The sequence below is a fragment of the Galleria mellonella genome, unplaced genomic scaffold (genome assembly GCF_026898425.1).
Source record: "Galleria mellonella isolate WM207_F2 unplaced genomic scaffold, CSIRO_AGI_GalMel_v1 utg33, whole genome shotgun sequence".
Lineage (NCBI taxonomy): Eukaryota > Metazoa > Arthropoda > Insecta > Lepidoptera > Pyralidae > Galleria > Galleria mellonella.
In genome coordinates, this window is record NW_026442079.1 from 2,802,901 (window position 1) to 2,821,164 (window position 18,264).

General features: G+C 31.2%; 2 protein-coding genes across 3 annotated transcripts; both read right to left on the bottom strand.

Moving 5' to 3' along the window:
• Positions 1 to 6,389: 6,389 nt before the first annotated feature.
• LOC116413301 (protein dissatisfaction-like) lies at positions 6,390 to 11,649 on the bottom strand. 2 transcript variants are annotated; one of them, XM_052896569.1, is made up of 2 exons: positions 11,508 to 11,649; positions 6,390 to 7,884 (listed from the first exon to the last, which is right to left on the bottom strand). In XM_052896569.1, exon 2 carries the CDS (start codon positions 7,863 to 7,865, stop codon positions 6,804 to 6,806), a length of 1,062 nt encoding a protein of 353 aa, XP_052752529.1. In that variant the 5' UTR covers positions 7,866 to 7,884; positions 11,508 to 11,649; the 3' UTR covers positions 6,390 to 6,803. The 2 variants fall into 2 exon arrangements, with proteins under 2 accessions (XP_052752529.1, XP_031767495.1); XM_031911635.2 differs by lacking the exon at positions 11,508 to 11,649 and adding an exon at positions 8,177 to 8,457.
• Positions 11,526 to 14,713, bottom strand: LOC116413299 (forkhead box protein B2-like). Its single transcript, XM_031911629.2, has 4 exons — positions 14,496 to 14,713; positions 14,134 to 14,186; positions 12,304 to 12,643; positions 11,526 to 11,659 (listed from the first exon to the last, which is right to left on the bottom strand). The coding sequence occupies exons 1-3, from the start codon at positions 14,511 to 14,513 to the stop codon at positions 12,304 to 12,306; spliced, it is 411 nt and encodes a 136-aa protein (XP_031767489.1). The 5' UTR covers positions 14,514 to 14,713; the 3' UTR covers positions 11,526 to 11,659.
• Between the last annotated feature and the right edge of the window lie 3,551 nt (positions 14,714 to 18,264).

Consider the following 18,264-nt stretch of genomic DNA (forward strand, 5'->3'; position numbering starts at 1 on the left):
TTACATATCTCTAGAGTATCATTAGAGAAAATAACAAAAACTATAATCATTAGCGCCATCGAGTGTCGAAGAAATGTAATAAATAGCAAATTAAATAAAAATAAACGAGACATTAACGTAACAATTTAGAAAAAGAATAATGTTAAATAAAAAAAAAAAAACAATAAGATATTGTTATTTTAGTCCAAATCATTGGTAAATGATCTAAGGATCTACTATGATAATAAATTATGTATATACCTTATGTAGTGAATAACAAATCGCGATGAAGCCTAATTACTGGCAATGTGTTTAAGAATTTCCAACCGAAGTCTCATTTGAATGACAATCAACACAATAACAATGTTATGTAAGTTTTCGAGAATACGCAGCCGCAATTGTCGGCTCTTTTCTAGTACACCAATGTTAAATCCGCACGTAACAAAGGAATTGACGCTTTACTTTCTACATATTTTGTATTTTTTTTTTTTGCAATTTTCTTCGACCGAGCGATTCTAACTATCCTATTGAAAGTTCTTTACTTCCACTTTTATTTGTGCGATGGCCACGTACACAAACGAAATGCGTAACAGAGAAAACAAAACAATTAACAGAGATATTATTACTATATAGTAGTAATTCTTAAGTACTATTTACTGCGGAATTATTCATCTATAACAAAGTATTAATATTCCATTGCTGTGTTTGGGTTCCTGCTCTTACGGTGGGGATATTAATGAATGATAATGGAACGGAAACCTTGTCTACGCTAACGATGAACGCTGGCGGAGTATCAGTAAAGGATATAAAGTGACAATAAAAAGGCAGATTAGTTAGCCCTTCGTGATAAATACACCTGGAATTCTGCTTGATGATGATGATATTAGGAATATTATTCTACAATTATACGTCGTGTGTGCCCCGGAATAGAATAGGCCACCTCTTCCTTTCCCGTGGGTATCGTAAGAGGCGACTAAGGAAGGGCGAGGGATGGACAGCAGCGTCCCTCTTAAAACATCTTTAAAAGCCTTACTGCGGTTGCCAACCCGTCTGTCAAGCGTGGCAATTATTGGCAAAACTCCTGTTATGGCGAAGGTTTATGCCCAGTGATGGACAGTTAACGGCTAAAATAATAATAATAATAAAAATTATCACAGTAGCACTATCTAACTTCCAGCATATTACATGATAAATATAGAAAAACGGGTACTAAAGACCAATATTATCTTACTAATATAATCAAATTGTAATTAGACTATGTCTGTATATGGAAATATTAAAAAAAATGTATAAGAGGGGTCTTAATAAGACCAATACAAGCCAAAGCAATAAATTTTCTAAATTTTGTGTTTGTATGTTTATTCCGTGATGCGGAACAATTACTGCTTCAAATTAGGTACGGGTTATACAATTGTATTACTAAAGATCTAACTTAAAATCTGGTGTTTAAAAATTTAATATTTTGATACGTTATCTAGAAGTTTATTTAATTAATTTTTCTATTTCTGAAATCCACGCGCACGCAGTAACGGACAAAAAGCTACTTATACATGTGTGACTTGCTTTCGTTTTCAAATCTTATAATATCTATGTTATCTATGTTACAAATGCTCTACAAACTTGCCTTACCTTTTCCTTTTAGACAATACAAAATCTATACCTTCACAACAAGTCTATCCAGGTCTCCCCCAGCACCAACATATTATTCATATATTTATGAGTAATCATTTAAATAAATTATATATAATTTTTTGCTCAAAGATGAAGTTCCGTAGACATCTATGATAGCACCATAGTGACCTAATGAATTTCTTGAAGATTGAGAGTGAATTTAAATATGATTGACACTGAAATTTTATGTTTCAATTTAGACTTAAATCTTTGCTCTGGTGAACGTATTTAAAAATTTGTTCGATAATGGTAGATATGTTCATACCATCTATCACATTGAGTTTTGATTGTTATATGCTTGGAAAAAGGACTAAGACAAATATCTTAGCTCTTTAGTCCTTAGCTTTGACATACACAAGTGTGAAAATAAACAAATTGATGATCCAACCTTAAGATAGTATATCTGTTGGTTTAAAGATGTGTCATTTAAAAACAGCAGAACTCTTTGAACAAAATCTAATCAAGTAGGTATTAGCCCAGCCTAATTTAAAAAGTGACGTATATTTTTTATAACACAGTCATGCTAATTGTATCTTATTATTATTATTGTTTTTTTTTCTATTCAGGTAGGTACTAGAAATCATCCTTAATAATATGTCTGGGTATATTTATCATACCCTGGTCAATTTTGGGATATTATTTGCCAAAATAATTTAATTCCAGTTACATTATATTTACAATCGATGATATAGATATAAAAATATAAAGAATACCAGGAATGCCAACTTATGAGGAATATGAAGGCCACCGTAGTGTATTCAGAGACATTCATAGAACGTTAAAGTCTATAATCAAATTTTATCATATTTTGTAAGGTCAAATTGTCTTGCTTTTAAATTAAAAAGTTGATACTTTGTATCTACGTAGATAATGTATATGTTAAAAATCGATTTTGAAGTAGCAATAGTCGATAGTGTACCTCTAAATATATTTTTAATAATAATGGCAATTATTTTAATATAGTTTGATACAGTCGCGTACAAAAATATATAATAAACAATTACTACATGGTGAAATTAAATTAGTCTCTGACAATTTGAGATTCTTTTTTCTATGCAATACGTCTCTATTCTTATGGCAATACCTACTTGAACTAATATGACAAGTCGTAAAAGCGTTAACATGTTATTACCCATGATTGTAAATCAATTGGCAGGGCAACAATAAAGAAGATTGTCAATGCATTTAGCGAAACATTTTTTTGCTTTATTTTCTCTACTTACCTTTTCCGTACTATTATTACGTGAGAAACCATTTGTGTTTCCCTTCCATGATTCTGTTTTAATTAGTAATAGTATAATAATCAAAAATTCAACTACACTGCATTTAGCTTGTACGACTGCGTTTCAATCTGAATCAAATATAGCAGTGATATTCAGGGTATAGAAATACAACATCTTAATCCTCAGGATTGGTAACCTTTTTGAATTTTTGAGTCAGGAAATTTCTGTCCTCATGTATTCTATAATATATACAGAGTCTGAGTTTTACGTACTAATATTTAAGATGCTTATGAAATTATAAACTATAACATATTAATTATAACAGTCACTATTAGTGACTGTTAAAGATTTTATGATGAAAGATATCATATTAAATTCTAATTTCCACTAAATTTTTCACTATTGTTGGATAGGATCAAGGTATCCAGAGATTTAATTTTTTACACTATGTGTTAATAGAATGGTGAGGACATTCTCGTAGTTTCTCATTTGTGAACTATTGTTCTGCAGTAGTAGTTCAAATGTCTTTAAAAAATACTTTATAGCAACTTAGTTACTTCACCTAGTGAATGTCTTTGCATTGGATACATCTAACTACGAAATTGTGGACAAAGACTGATTATACTCGCCACTTCATTTGGGTTGTACGGGATCTACTAATTGACCGAAATAAAAGTAATAACAGTTCATCTTTTATTCCTTTACTGTGCAAACATCACAACTCATTCCCCAAAAGCATAAATGCCCTCCCCAATAAATTTACCTACTAACCTATTAAGTCCTCTAAATTAAACCAAATAATACGACTGCCTAAGTTGTATTATTTGGTTTGGTTTATTATGCATGTTTATTGATGTTTGTATATGTGTTATTTACTATATTACAGTAAAATATAAACTAATTTATTGTTTAAATCGCCATCGAGTGTCTTTGAATATCCTAAAGTTTGACTGGTAGGGCCTTTAGCATTAAGTCTGCCTTTTGTACTATATTTTATAGTTCAATAAAACTAATGAATGAAAAACTGAAAAGGCAATTATCATAGATTACACATTAGAAAAAAAGAATTGTTCAAAACTAATACTAAGTAACTTACTACTAAGTATATAGTTAATAATAAATACCTACATCTTTATAAACTTGAATTTTGAAAAAAGGAAAACTAATCAACTATTACCACTTTCCATCAGGTAGGCCGTCAGCTTATTGGATACTCTAAGTTCCATAAATAAAAAAAATACTTAAATATCTTCTAGATACAGACATCGTCCAGTTACACTTGTATTGTTTGTATGTAAACTAGAGTATATAAATTATATTTATTTGTCATCATTTTAATTTAATACCGATTACATTCGAATACAGCCATTTCATAAAAACATTAGAAAAATAATTTTCTAATAAATATTTTTTATTATTTAAAATGACTTCTTCCATTACTGCTCCAAGAATATATTATATTTTCTGTTTCGTTAATGATATATCATTACAATCCCTTCAATAATAAATTCTATAAAACATAGTATGAACTGTAAATAATTATTTTGACATTAGAAATTAAAATTATTCACATCTAAAGTTAGTTTAGGAGTTCTTTATAAATCAGTCACATACACCACAGTGCTGCCATTATTTTTCTTGTCGTGTCTAAAAATCGTATGCTCGTATATATCGCAAATCCGGCCCCACAAGGAGTATTGCTGTCACTTATGGACCTACCTACCAGCTTGAATTCTTCAACTCAGTGCAACGATGAATTATGAGAATTATGGATGCTCCCAGACTTACAAGTGGTATTAAACCCTTAAGTCTTAAGAGAGATTGTACCTCACTCTGCATGTTCTACCGCTTGTATAACGGACTATGCTCAGAAGAATTGCTCAATATGCCCACGGCCACTTTTTATCATCGAACAGTTCGCCATCGACAGAGAGTTAACCGTATACCTTAGAATCTAAATGGTCACGTACAGCGCGATTTCAGAAATGTTTTCTTCCACAAAGGCTCAGGTTACGAAATAAACTCCCTGTAGAGGTTTTTCCAAGAGACTACAGTATGGAGTTCTTCAAAAAAGGGGTAAAGATTCAGGGACGACAACGTGCACGTAATGTCCTTAATATTGTAGGCATTCATAGGCTAACGCAACTGTTTACCATCAAGTGGGTCGTATGCTTGTTTACCACCACAGTGGTATAAAAAATTTATAAGATCTGTTTCATTCTATATAGATTGATCAAAATAATAATATATAGGCGCCACACAATCACACCATTTGCCTATTCTCAAGCTGGGATACATCACGGTATGAGATACCAGACAAGGAATACCTGGAGGCATATCTTATAATACCCTGTTCATTCCCTAAATTAGCCCGACCGAATATCGAGCCCGGGACCTTATTCACTCAAAGCGACATTCTTACAAATGTGTCACGGAGGTCTCTATCCATTGATTCTTTAAGTCGTTTTGCTGTGAAGTAAAACTGCTTCCAGTTGTCTATCTTATATGATATATCTTATATTATAGGATAAAAAATTTACATACTGACGAATATATATATATTCGTATATATATATATATATATATATATATATATATATATATATATATATATATATATATATATATATATATATATACTATCAATATTTTTAAATAAACAATACAGATAATGAGAACAATAGTTTTAAGACTTGATTAAATGTTCCTAAGTTGACTCGGCCGACTAGCAATTAAAACGTTAAGAATCTAATTCATCATGCTGATGAACTGCATTCGCTAATTGACGATCAGTCAACAACCATTTAAATTAGTACGTAATAAGTAAGCGCCATACAGTCAAACTGCCTGCTCCTCAAGCTATTTAGAAACTATGTCAAATCAGAATATTTAGATTACAGGTTCTAAATTTACTCCACCGAGAATCATACCCGGAATCTTGGAAACTTATTTATTTAGAGAAACGTGCTTACCATTCCTGGGAACCGTCAAATATACATTATTGTTTTTTTGCGAAACTTTTCATGATATCCAAATATAAATTAATTTTAATAAGAATTTATAAAGTTTACAAAAAAACGTTTGCATTTTGGCACGTGCGACTGTACATAATTTAAGCCTACTTACCTACCTACAGCACGATCTGCTGTTACATTATAGTCTTATTTCTTGTTGCGCAATATTTAGTTACCGATTCTTTTTTCTTGTTATCAAAATATTCTATTGTAGTTACGTTGTCATTAGAGACGGTTTATTTTTCACAGTTTGAGCAATGCCGGATCTAGGGCGTGTCCAGTTGTCGTATTGTCATTTGCTTTTTGAGGTGCAATAAATTATGACTATGTAGCTTGATGATATAAGTGCTTTCAAACGTGATTACTGGTTATGCCGATTACGGATATTAATGACAACCGAGTGAAAGTACCACAAAATTACATTAAACAAAAAAGTATGTAATATAGCAATTTAAGTAGATTTAAACGTAAAAACATATTAACAACAAACACCAACTAAAACAACAAATGAACAAGATTTATTTAAATAACAACAATGAACTGAGTGCTTAATATAAAAACTGGCATGATTTTATGTTAAATATTTATAAATATAATACTTAGTTAACATTGTAACACTTTGTACTTAATAATACTCACAAGTCTCGGAATTCTTCTATAAATATAGGTACTTAGGTTTACGAATATTTGTAATGAACTTTAACAAAATAAATACTAATTATAACGTAATTTATATTATTTTCTGTTATAAATTAAATTAATCCATTAAGATTTATAGGTATACAGATATCTGTATTTTTCTACCACATAAAATGTTCAGCATTATACTAAAGATTAGGAACCAATCATCTTCTAAATTTATATTTTTATTGAATTAAATATACTGGCGTCATAGTTTTAATACACTGCTAATAAATTAGTACACGAGGGTTTCGACACCACCAGTCTTAATTATTTGTTGTATACCACCTGTCCTTGTAAAAGAGACGGGAGTTTCTTCGTTGATGCTATTTTCGTCATTCGAGAGCAGAGCTGTTTCACCAGTGGAACCGACAAAAGAGTTCTGGGGACTATCAAATCCGGCTTGATCTTCTCCATACGTTGCTGGGTATTGAGCAGATGGTTCTACACTTACAGGTACTGGTATAGCAATGCTCGGAGAAGGAGCTGACGATGCAAAAGGTGACTGCTGTACTACTCCGGTAAAAGATTCTACGTCGCCTAAAGCAGAGGTAGGCTCAGGTGCAGTTGCAAAAGGATCGTGAGTCTGAATAGGAGTTTGAGGACTTATCTGAGTAAAAGGATCATGAGTCGGTGCATCAACACCACGTACAAATGAAAAAGTTCCTGGATATGTCTGTTGTAGACTATTTATAGAATTGAACGATTCGTCTTCGTCATCGTCTGCTTCCGTAACTTCATAGCCGTGAGAAGGATCTAGATTATTGTTACTTGGTATTGCGCCTGGTAATGAATCGAACACTTTTACTTGTTTCACTGTGTGTGTTACTCCATGCACCTGAGGTGTGATACCGTGGTATTGTGGACCTTGAGCAGCAATACCTCCGTACGTTGGTACTGATGGTGTAAATGATGAACCAAAATCTTCTTCGAACGTTGTGCTTGGTACGTCGTAAGTAACCGGATCGTGGTGATGATGCCCATGGTGTCCGTGGTGACCATGATGACCGTGAGAACCGTGATGATGTCCATGATGACCATGATGGCTGTGGGACCCGTGGTGATGGCCATGATGGCCATGATGACCATGATGACTTTGATGTCCATGTCCTTTAGACACTGTTTTCGTAGTAACATGTAGTTTCTTGTGATGATGATGGTAATGTGGAACATGGGCAATATGAGGCTTATGGTGGTGATGGTGATGGTGATGATGATGCTCCTTCTTTGGTTTATGGTGATGGTGATGAATTGTGATCACTTTTGTATGATGATCGTGATGAATAAACTCCGGCATGTGGATTCTGAGGTGTTCACTGTAAAATGATATATATTGTTAATATAAATTGTAATTAATTCAATCAAATACAATATTGCGTGTTTTATATTTATAATACATGCAATTGCTTATGAAAATATCGCTTTGGAAATATATTTATTTGATAAATAATTTGAAACCATAAAAATTAAACCACTAATGTTCGCATATTTTGAATGTAAGCACAGGCATAATTTTTATTTAAATTATATAGACATTAATGACAGGTAAATTCGCAATTGCCTTATCTAGATTTACTTTCATGTTAATATTCTTAAAATAATTCTTACTGGTGTTTTCCTCCGTGTCCACCTGACTCGCCATCTTCAAAACAGAATATCACCAACACTGTTAAATACTTTATAAAATTCATCATTCAATCTAAGCTGATGGCACTACTAATATTGTCCGTAGCACGCTGTGTCCAAAAGTCAACAGAACTAATATCACAAAGTTAAACCTTCTCACATTTTGTTTTACATCACAAACTATACTTTCTTTTCTTTCCTATTTTTGGTTTTATTTTAAAGCATTGGACCGACGAACATAAAGCGGCCGCGCGCCGCAACGCTACCACACCGGATTGAATAGCGAAACATCGTGAGATGACCATTTATCCAATTTCACTTAAATAAACCCGTAATATCAACAAAAAGACAACAATTGTTGTTGTCAGCGAAGCATGCCAAAAGACGTACTAGATGGTATAGGTGCCACGAATGTCGCTCTAATTTCGATCGATGCAGAGTTCGATTCGTTGGCGGCATGATTTTTGTGTTAGACTCATTTTTTGTGGTCACTGTGCGAAATAACTATTTCGCTATTACAAAACGACGCATTCGGTTCTGCTGCAGATCGGATGCCGTAACCGAGCCGCCATTGCATTATGAGGTGTTCCTTGTTAATAGACTAACTTCCGTACGAATGATAATATTATCTAAAATTTATTCAATATAATTATTAAAGTAAAAAAAATGTTAATACTTAAATATGCCAATAAGATTAATTAATCATAGATAACTTGTGTATTGTATTGTTAAATAACGATTGTGATTTTGTATCTTAAGGCAAATATTATTTACATGGTTACATAAAACCTAATTGCAAACAAACATAGAATGTATTTAACTAGGAAACGGAAGCTTTTTTCTTTTCTATTAGTTTTTTTTTTTTTGTATCTGTATGTTAAATTAATATAGAAAAGGTATAAAGAAATATTATTTAGGAAACGAATTTTTTTTTGAGTGACAATTTATATTCCTAAATGACATCTTTGATTAGAAGAAACATGTAAGTAGAAGTTATAAAAATGTCCGACAATGAAACGGAAATTTGACAATATGACATATACAGTCTTGGATTTTAATTGTTTACTTTCTATTACTTCTTTTTTATATACTTATTAGTTATTACATATAGGGTTTTGCTCCCTTTTCCCATGCTTATTTGTTAATCTCTTGATCCGTTATATTTCTATCTATAATCTCTTTAAATAATGGTCTAACTGTCAAGTTTTAACGATGACGAGTGAAGATGTTTAATGATACTTTACAAATAATTTAAGAAATATTTGTAACGATATATTGATCTCTACTAATCAGGACCAATAAAAAGAGTAAACAAAACTGTGTCTATGGTCGTGCGGTGGCGTCTAATAAATAAGCCTCATAGGTTTGTAGGCGTCAGCCCGCGCCCGTAAATATTTCTAAGTGTAAACGGGGCCCATTAAAATTTAATTATCCGTTCCATTCCGATTTATTGATTTCCCTCGGGAAACATTCCTTTGAGAAATTTACCGTAGGCTTCAATTATTTATATGGGGGATATCAGGAGGTACGACGCATGATATAGTAATGATTGGAATACAATATACATTATTATAGCCTTTTTTGAAATAGTAACCCCGCCTGTGCTGTTTTAGTCTACTCAATGCTCTAATTCGCACAAAAGCATATGTACGCAAACTTTGTATGTACTCTACAATAGCAATAGTCGACAAACACCCATTGGGAATTGCATTATTTGACGGATAAATCCCTCCGCTCGACCAATTTCAAGAAATTCTTAATAAATTTGCAAAGTGGTCCATTGAATAGACATCATCCTCATAGTTTCATCTTTCATTACCGGTGCCCTTCCATTGGGCGAGTGCACTATTTTATCTTCACCTATCTTATATAAGTGACACAATGTATTATTTTATATTCAGCCAGTATATTGACATAATGCTTCAGTTTGATTGCAGTTAAGGATATTAAGATCAAATTCCGTCCTCTCTGATTTTCAAATTAATATTTATATTTTGTATATATAAAGTTATTATAACTTTCTACATGTCTATGACGACATATATGTGTCTAATTTTTAATGTTTTTTTACGATACTAGTTTTTTGCCCGCTACTCCGTACGCGTAAATTACAGAAGTAAGAAAATTAATGAAATAGACCATTTCTATATGGCATATCAACATAAAATATACACCAGTTATTAAGTTAGAGCTTTAAGAATATAACTTCATCCAATTTCGTACACTCGTTTTAGACAGACAAAAGGATTGATAGACAGACAGATAACGTTTCTAAAAGTTGTTGTTTTGGTTTAAATTGTCCTTACTAAGACCCATATAAATTTTTCTTATATATTTCCCATGTACTGATATTGTCTAGTCACAATTTTATTATATTAGTAAGAGTGGAGTAAAAATCATAGATATGCTGTCGTTAAAACACTCAAATAAAAAGTAATAACGCAAATAAATAAACTACAAATAAGTGTTATAATTTATTAACATTTCAACAACAGTTTTAAAACTAAGTTATATTTGTTTTGCAATTCAGTAACAACAGATGAAAATCGCATAGCAAATACTGGTACATGACATTCAACATTTTAAAATATTAGCCATTAAATTTAAGATTAAAATCAATTTATTAAGTTATTATTTTGAATAAATTCCCTAACTAATGAACAAACACATGTAGGTGCCAAGAAAAACTAATTTTATATTAAGCGTTTTTTAAATAATAAATCAGAATTAAAATTTATATGTTCATTGTTAATTTATTTTTTATAAAGATATATATACACTATTAGGCAATTTCAGATTCGATATTCATTATACTAGAATAAAATAAATACACAATATTTTTAATATAGAATTATATAATAAACATTCGCAATTGTTTATTAAATATCAATTTTTAACATTAAAAGAAATAGTGTTCTGATAATTAGTCTCAAGACTTGTTACAAGCATTTTATAGATCATTAAAATTACAATTAAAGCAATAATTACGCATGTTAAATTATCACATGCCTGGATCGTCATTAATATTTATTGCCCCAAACAAAAGGATAGATTAAAAACATAATGTTAAGGTGGGATTTATTAGTATACCGTAAAGCAATAAAGGCTTGATCTTATGATGTGTAATAATAATATTATAAAAGTAATTGGTTAACACAATTTATACAATTTTAGATTCTTTGGTTTGCAGGCAAAAGAAAATTATAAGTTATACTCGTAGAATAGTTACTTATTAATTATTCCATAAAATAATCACATTTTGTACAATATATTTGAGGTTATTATTGATAAACATGGGAACGAAAATTGATACCTATTATTTTCTTATAATCTGTTCGTAGATATTTCATTTGTTTTCAATTTCGAGTCATATCAACATTTAGTTTCCACTTTTTATATTTAGATATACCAAACGAATATATGGCATTTTCTTATTTCAGTCTATTTCTCGATCATCTGGACCAACTGTAAGAAACGATAACAATTATTTATGTTAGTGTTCAGGCAAATTCTAACCGCTGTAATTGCAATTGGACTAAGCAGGACAACTTAATTGGGCATATAAATAACAATATAAGAATAATAAGAAGAAATTTAAATATGTAAGATTCCGTTCTCTATACTTTAGATTGATATCTAAAGGTACGCCTCTATAAATCATGTGACAACAAATTTGTTTAAGAGGAAAAAATCAATCATCTGTTATTATCGCGCTGGGATTGTAACCAATTCCAAGTAGTAAGAATCTATTATAATATGTTGCCATACATATTATATTAAGTTATTATCTATAAAGTATTAAAAACGGCACTACTTATAATAACATAACGTCTATGAAAATACTTACATATCTATCGAAAATTAAACTTATACGATTACTTTGTTAAAAAAATATAATGATAAATAAATGACGAGCCCTGTGCTCGATATTTATTTGTAACTATATATTTTTATTTTAATGATAAATGCTTTTGATGATAAGTACTATTTTTCGGTAAACATACATATATAAATATATTCATATCGTTTGGAAAACAGTGGAATATTTATTATTTTACTAATATTTACTAATATTACTTTACAATAACAATACCAACTTTTTTACTTACCTAATGTCTATAAAGAGGGATACCATGTCGTTTCGAATGCAGTGGCAGATCGCGTGGCATTTTGGGCAAATCTAATGGGTCTAGTGGGACGTCGGGTAGAAATTCGGGGATTCCAATTCCGGGAATAGGTTGAGTATGCTGTCCCACGGGTGGCGGTGGTGGCAACTCTTCATGTAAATGCATATGGTGGAAGTGCTCGTGTTCCTCAGATGGAGAGATCGCGTGGTCAATATGCGGATCGTGATGAGTGTGATGATGATGTATCGTCTTGTAAACTGTGTGCGTATGCTTTATTTTCTTCACCTTATAAGGTACGTGTATAACTACTTTTTTTGTACGCCTGAAAAAAAAGCACTTATGAGTCACCTGTTTTCTTGTTGCTTAAATATACTTTAACATTATGTTATAAGATTAGCTAGATTAGAATTATGTATTTAGAATAATTAATTGGACATACATAATTGTAAAATTTTTACTTTAAAATGTTAGCTACTAAAAACTAACTAACATGTGCTAAGACAAAATTTGCATGCCCTTTAGATAAGGCGAAATGTGTAGCTCAATTACCATTTAAGACCATTTGTACCACATTTCGAGCAAATAAATTAATTATCATTATTATAGAAAAAGTAAAGTTAATTTTCTGTTTCGTCATTTAATTGTCATTAAATAATATTAGTATTTATGACTGCATTTTTGTAATCACGAGTATATTGCTGCCAATAAGCGCACAAAAAAAAATAAACGGTTATGCCCTGCAAAATTAGTAATATGTAATTTTCAGATAATTGATGGAAACGAAACACTTTCAAAGGGAAATTTCGTATAGAGAAACGACAGCTCTTGCTAAATGTAGTTATAACTTAAAAAAAATGTCGCAGGCAGTCGAGTTAGCAATGGTTTCAAGATTTTTTATGGCAATCTATATGAAGGCCCATGTTGAGTAATAACCTTGTGACCACAAATGGCTTTGAAAACTTTTGTGGCCGAACCATCGAGCAAAAATAATTGTTTAATAACTAATAAAATTTATGAGAGAAAAGCCAACAATTTCAAGAAATTTCCATTTATATTATTAAAATCATACTATCTATATATAAGAATTTAATTTAATTAAAAGATATAGATTTAGAAACATTTGATAGGAGAGATAGCTAAAATTTTTTTTATTAATTTACCTAATATTGTTAACAATAAGAGAGTAAAGCCATATATCGACGGATCACAATATCTATACAGTTTTTTAAATTCAAATACCGCATTTCTTCGAAAATAAAATCGTACATTATATTGAGAAATAAAATCCTTTGATATATAAATTACCAGTGTAAATGATTATCGCTATGATTACATATGTATAGTAAGAGTACGCATGCGTTTCCGTCGTAGACTGGCTATTTTGGAGGCTTCCTTGTTTGATGCGCGTGAGTGAGAACTCAGGGTTTCCTGTTGAGGTAGCATAATGTGTCACACACACTACAATGCTGCATTAAGGTAATGACTATATTTATTGTATTTAGATATCATAATATTTTATTGAATTAATGTTCATAATAACTTGCAATAGCAAACTGAAGGAAAATAATATTCGTCGCCCATAGACTAAAATGTGAAATAATTGATCTTTATTACTATGAACAGAAGATAAAAATTAATAACTAGTATTTAAATTGACTATTTTATGGTAAACTGTGTTGGCACAGCAGCATAGAGACGAGATTGAAAGAATTGAAATATTATTTTTATTATACATATTTATTATAGGGTATAATAAAGATACTTGTAGCACTGACGACATAAAACTCAATATTATTAAAGTCACAAACTTACCCATCAGCATACGCAAATATTAACATAAAGAACACAGCAATCAGGAATAACAGCTGAAAATGAAAATAAATATATTTTTTATTATCTAAGAATGTCTAATATTAGAATGTGTGTATTATAACCTGTTAACCTTCCATTTTTAGGGAGAAATCTACTAGGATTCTTTAGTTCAATGAAATACCTATAGTATACATCATGCATAAATTTAGACCTTATTCATTTATAAAAAAAAAACAGTTACAATAATTGCTTCAGTTTTATTAGAATTGATATAAAAGTAACAACATTATATTAACTACGGAGTGATTTGTTAATTAGTAACTGATTGATGATCATTTACACTGTAACAAAAACAAGCTTACCACAGCTCGACAATCCATTATCTTGTAGCTTTTGTTATTTTGCAACAATGTGGTGAAAATCACAAAGTAACATAAACACTTTGCAAGCAAAAAGTATCGAGAGCGTGCGAATATACACCGATCGAGTAAACGCTGCGCGCGCGCCGTTTTTCAACGCTACGGAAAATCGATGCACTTTAATGCAAGCAGGCAATGACTCAAAAAAGATGCGTTCGTGCCTAACGATAAACTGACAATGAAAGCTAAAGCACCAGTCAATACTTATATATGCTATACTGGAATGCATGTGCGAACATCCAGACATCATATCAAGATAAACTTGCTCTATATGTGTCTCGCTCCAGAACTTGAAAATTGCATTGCCCTTTCTCGTTTCAGCATATTCTACATAGAAAAATAGATGTTTCTAGATCTTATAAGATTATGTACACTCTTCTAAGTTCTAATAAAAACTAAAATGATTATACTAACACAAGTTGACGTTTTAATAGATACATCGATATTAATCTACGATTAAATCACCTAGAAAAATGGTTTTCAATCGAACTAAGATTAAAATTAAGAATCAACAATCGTGTTGCCCTCGCACAGAATAGACCACAGCTTTGATTCCCGTAGGTGTCGTAATAGGCGAGTAAGAAAACTTAATGGTAAAGGGTTGAGTAGCAGCGTCCCTTTTAAAACATCACTAATTAAGTGTAACTGCAATTGTCAATCCGCCTGCCCAACGTGACAACTACTAACAATACTCCACTTATGGAAAACGCTTATTTTCAGTAGTGGACTATTACGGCTAATATAATGATATGAAGATTAAAATTATTTCAAATACATAAAAAATAAATGAAAAATGAAAATCATGAGTCGATCACGGTTTTACAATTTCACACATCAAACATTGAAACGACTGTTTAAGTGTTTTATGGTATTTTGCAACCGACATTGTAATGGATCTCGTCTAATAAGATTTGTTTACGTTTTATTCAAATTATTGTCAGGGAAATAAATCGATTTTTTCTTTAGCAATTTATTGCAAAAATACGCAAGAAATTACAGTTTCACGCGGCGTAACTGATTGGGCGTATCTGACAGGATTATCAAATTATAGTGACGAAAACCATTAAGCCACTCTGTCAGTGTAAAATTTGTAAGTTACAAATCTTCTAAGTACCTGCATAAAGTTCGCTTTACCAAATTTTACGATTCAATCTTATTAAATTCTCAATGTTATTTTACCGTGTGCCTGAATGAATTTTTTATGTAATTATGTATTGAAATATTTACACTACGAGTATTAAACTTATCTTAGAAGTCTTTTAGTGCGCATGTAAAGATATATAAGAATCGTAGTTACTATCTTTAATATACGTCTCATATGGATGATGAAGCCGAAGATATAGTTCATCCAAAACAGTTTTCTATATTGCAAGAAATAAACTTCAGAAAGATAAATCGAGGCAAATATTCACAATATATATTTAAAACTTTGTAACTCTATATTTTGTAACTACAGATGAGATCTAATTTTGAAAAGAACAATAAATCGGTACTGCAATCTGCATCTCAAATTATATGTTATTATTTAATTTTAATAAATTTTAATTGTGACTTAACTCATAACATAAGCATACCCCATCGTTCCTATTTTTCTTTGTAAGTAAATTATCTTAACATACAAGTCTTGTTTCCAAACATGATGAAAGCGAAATTGATGGGAATGAAAGACTTATTGTCAGACTAATTATGTTGAACATGTGTTAATACAGATATCTGAGATATCAGATAGTACATAGCGATAAACATGAAAGTTAAGTTCTCATTGTTTTTATTCCTAGCTTATTATTTTAAATACATATCGATAATAAAAAATAGTCTTGTTGTTTATTTCACAGTATTTACAATAAAGTTTTAACAGTATGTATGTTTAGTGTTTGTTATTGATAGTACTACATGCTGATATCTGTAGCATTAGAGGTAGGTATATTGCTTAGTGTAAACGAGCTTCCGAATTCAAAATTCTGTTGGACTAATTCTAAAAGATTTTTTGGAAAAATATTTTACATCTATGTATGTACCTAAGGTTGGGCCTTTAGATGTTCATTATCTCATTTCTTATTACACCGGATATTCCAACTTGAGGACCAGATAATTAGTATACCCTTGAGGTATGTGTATATATACCTAAAGGTCTAATATCTTGGGAAGGAATTGTTAGTAATGGGGAGGTTAGTCCTCATTGCCATCAATATACCCTATGAGGTCGACCTCCACGCGATTCGCTCTGGAAAGTATCGTGACTAATTTATAGTTGAAATCGTCACACTATTTGACCTGCCTTTTCATCCTCACCAATTACCTATCCCTCGCTGGTGCCTTGCTGGTGTATACCCATAGCGCGGGCAGGGTTACCATTTAATTTTCATCCATTGAAAAAACCCTCGAGATAGGTAGATCTCTACCTAGGTATGTAGATAGAGACTGATTTTAATACATACCTACATGAATATCAATAATGATATCTCCAATTTAGTCTCCAGTTTAGTTTATTTACTTCATAGTAGGAACTTACTCTCTAAATGCGAATGGTAACAATAATACATAAAGATAAGAAAAGTATATGTGAGTGAGCACACTCACATATACTTCTTTTTTTTATAATAATATATATTAGACAATGGCAACTTGTCACCAAACAATTTGAGTTATCTATCAACATTGCATTGATAAATGTTACGAAATTTTAAAAAGATAATATGTAACTTCCTTCATTAAAAAAATAATAATATTACCTTCTGTAATTAAATATTGTAAAGTCATGTAATAAAGATATTTGTAATCATCTGCGCGTGAACCTTATAGCCCAACAATACCAATACCACAATGCACTTTCATTATTATGAGCCACTTCCTTTAAATCATCTCATAATCAAATCATAAGCGTAACCAATAATAAATTAATTGAATATACATACATCGCTCTATGTTATAAAAATGAAACTTAAAACCGAATTTACATATTCTTTTATATGTACTTTTGACATATTTTCTACGTTTAAAGTATTATAAAAGATATTTCTTATGACATAATCATACATTTTCACAGGAATTAATTCATAGTAATTTGTTCTATCACTGCCTAGTAGCTCCTGCACAATATGATGAAGTCTTATATATATATATTCCAGAAACAAATATAAATAGAAAGTGAGAATACATCGAAAAATACAAATAGAAGGTGAGAATATTCGATTTGCTAATGATATAGTATATAATCATAGCGGTGTCCCTAGAGGACTTGATTACTATTACTAAATAACCATAATAGTGCTTCTCAACAATTAGATCCTAAGATGAACATGGACAAGATTAAAATCAAGTCTAGCGTCCATGTCACAATTATACCGGTTATGATTGAGAACACTATGCATGGAGTTGTCGATGAATATGTGTACCCGGGATTTATCCGAGTAGGTAAGTCCAACTTCGACCGAGAGTAGAGAGGTCAACCGAAGAATTTAACTCGACTGGGCAGCATTCAGATAGCTACGCCACGTCTTCTCATCCAAAATAACTCAAAGTTTGAAAGTGAAGATTATTAACCAGTACGTGTTACCAGTGGTAACCTATGAAACCGAAACATGGTGCTACAAGGTTGACCATATACGAAATGAGAATATCCCCAAAAGAACCAAAGTGATCGACATTGCCCGAAGGATAAGCAAGCTGAAGTGGCAATGGGCAAGTCAAGTAGTTCGAAGAACCGGCAACC

What these genes read in the sequence shown, in the direction of transcription:
- LOC116413299 (XM_031911629.2), bottom strand. An exon ending in ATATTTGCGTATGCTGATGG is followed by an intron (nt 12,644 to 14,133) that starts GTAAGTTTGTGA and finishes CTTTTTTTTCAG; the next exon opens with GCGTACAAAAAAAGTAGTTA.
- LOC116413301 (XM_031911635.2), bottom strand. Translation starts at nt 8,262, where the DNA reads ATGATGAATTTTATAAAGTATTTAACAGTGTTGGTGATATTCTGTTTT. An exon ending in GGACACGGAGGAAAACACCA is followed by an intron (nt 7,885 to 8,176) that starts GTAAGAATTATT and finishes ATCATTTTACAG; the next exon opens with TGAACACCTCAGAATCCACA.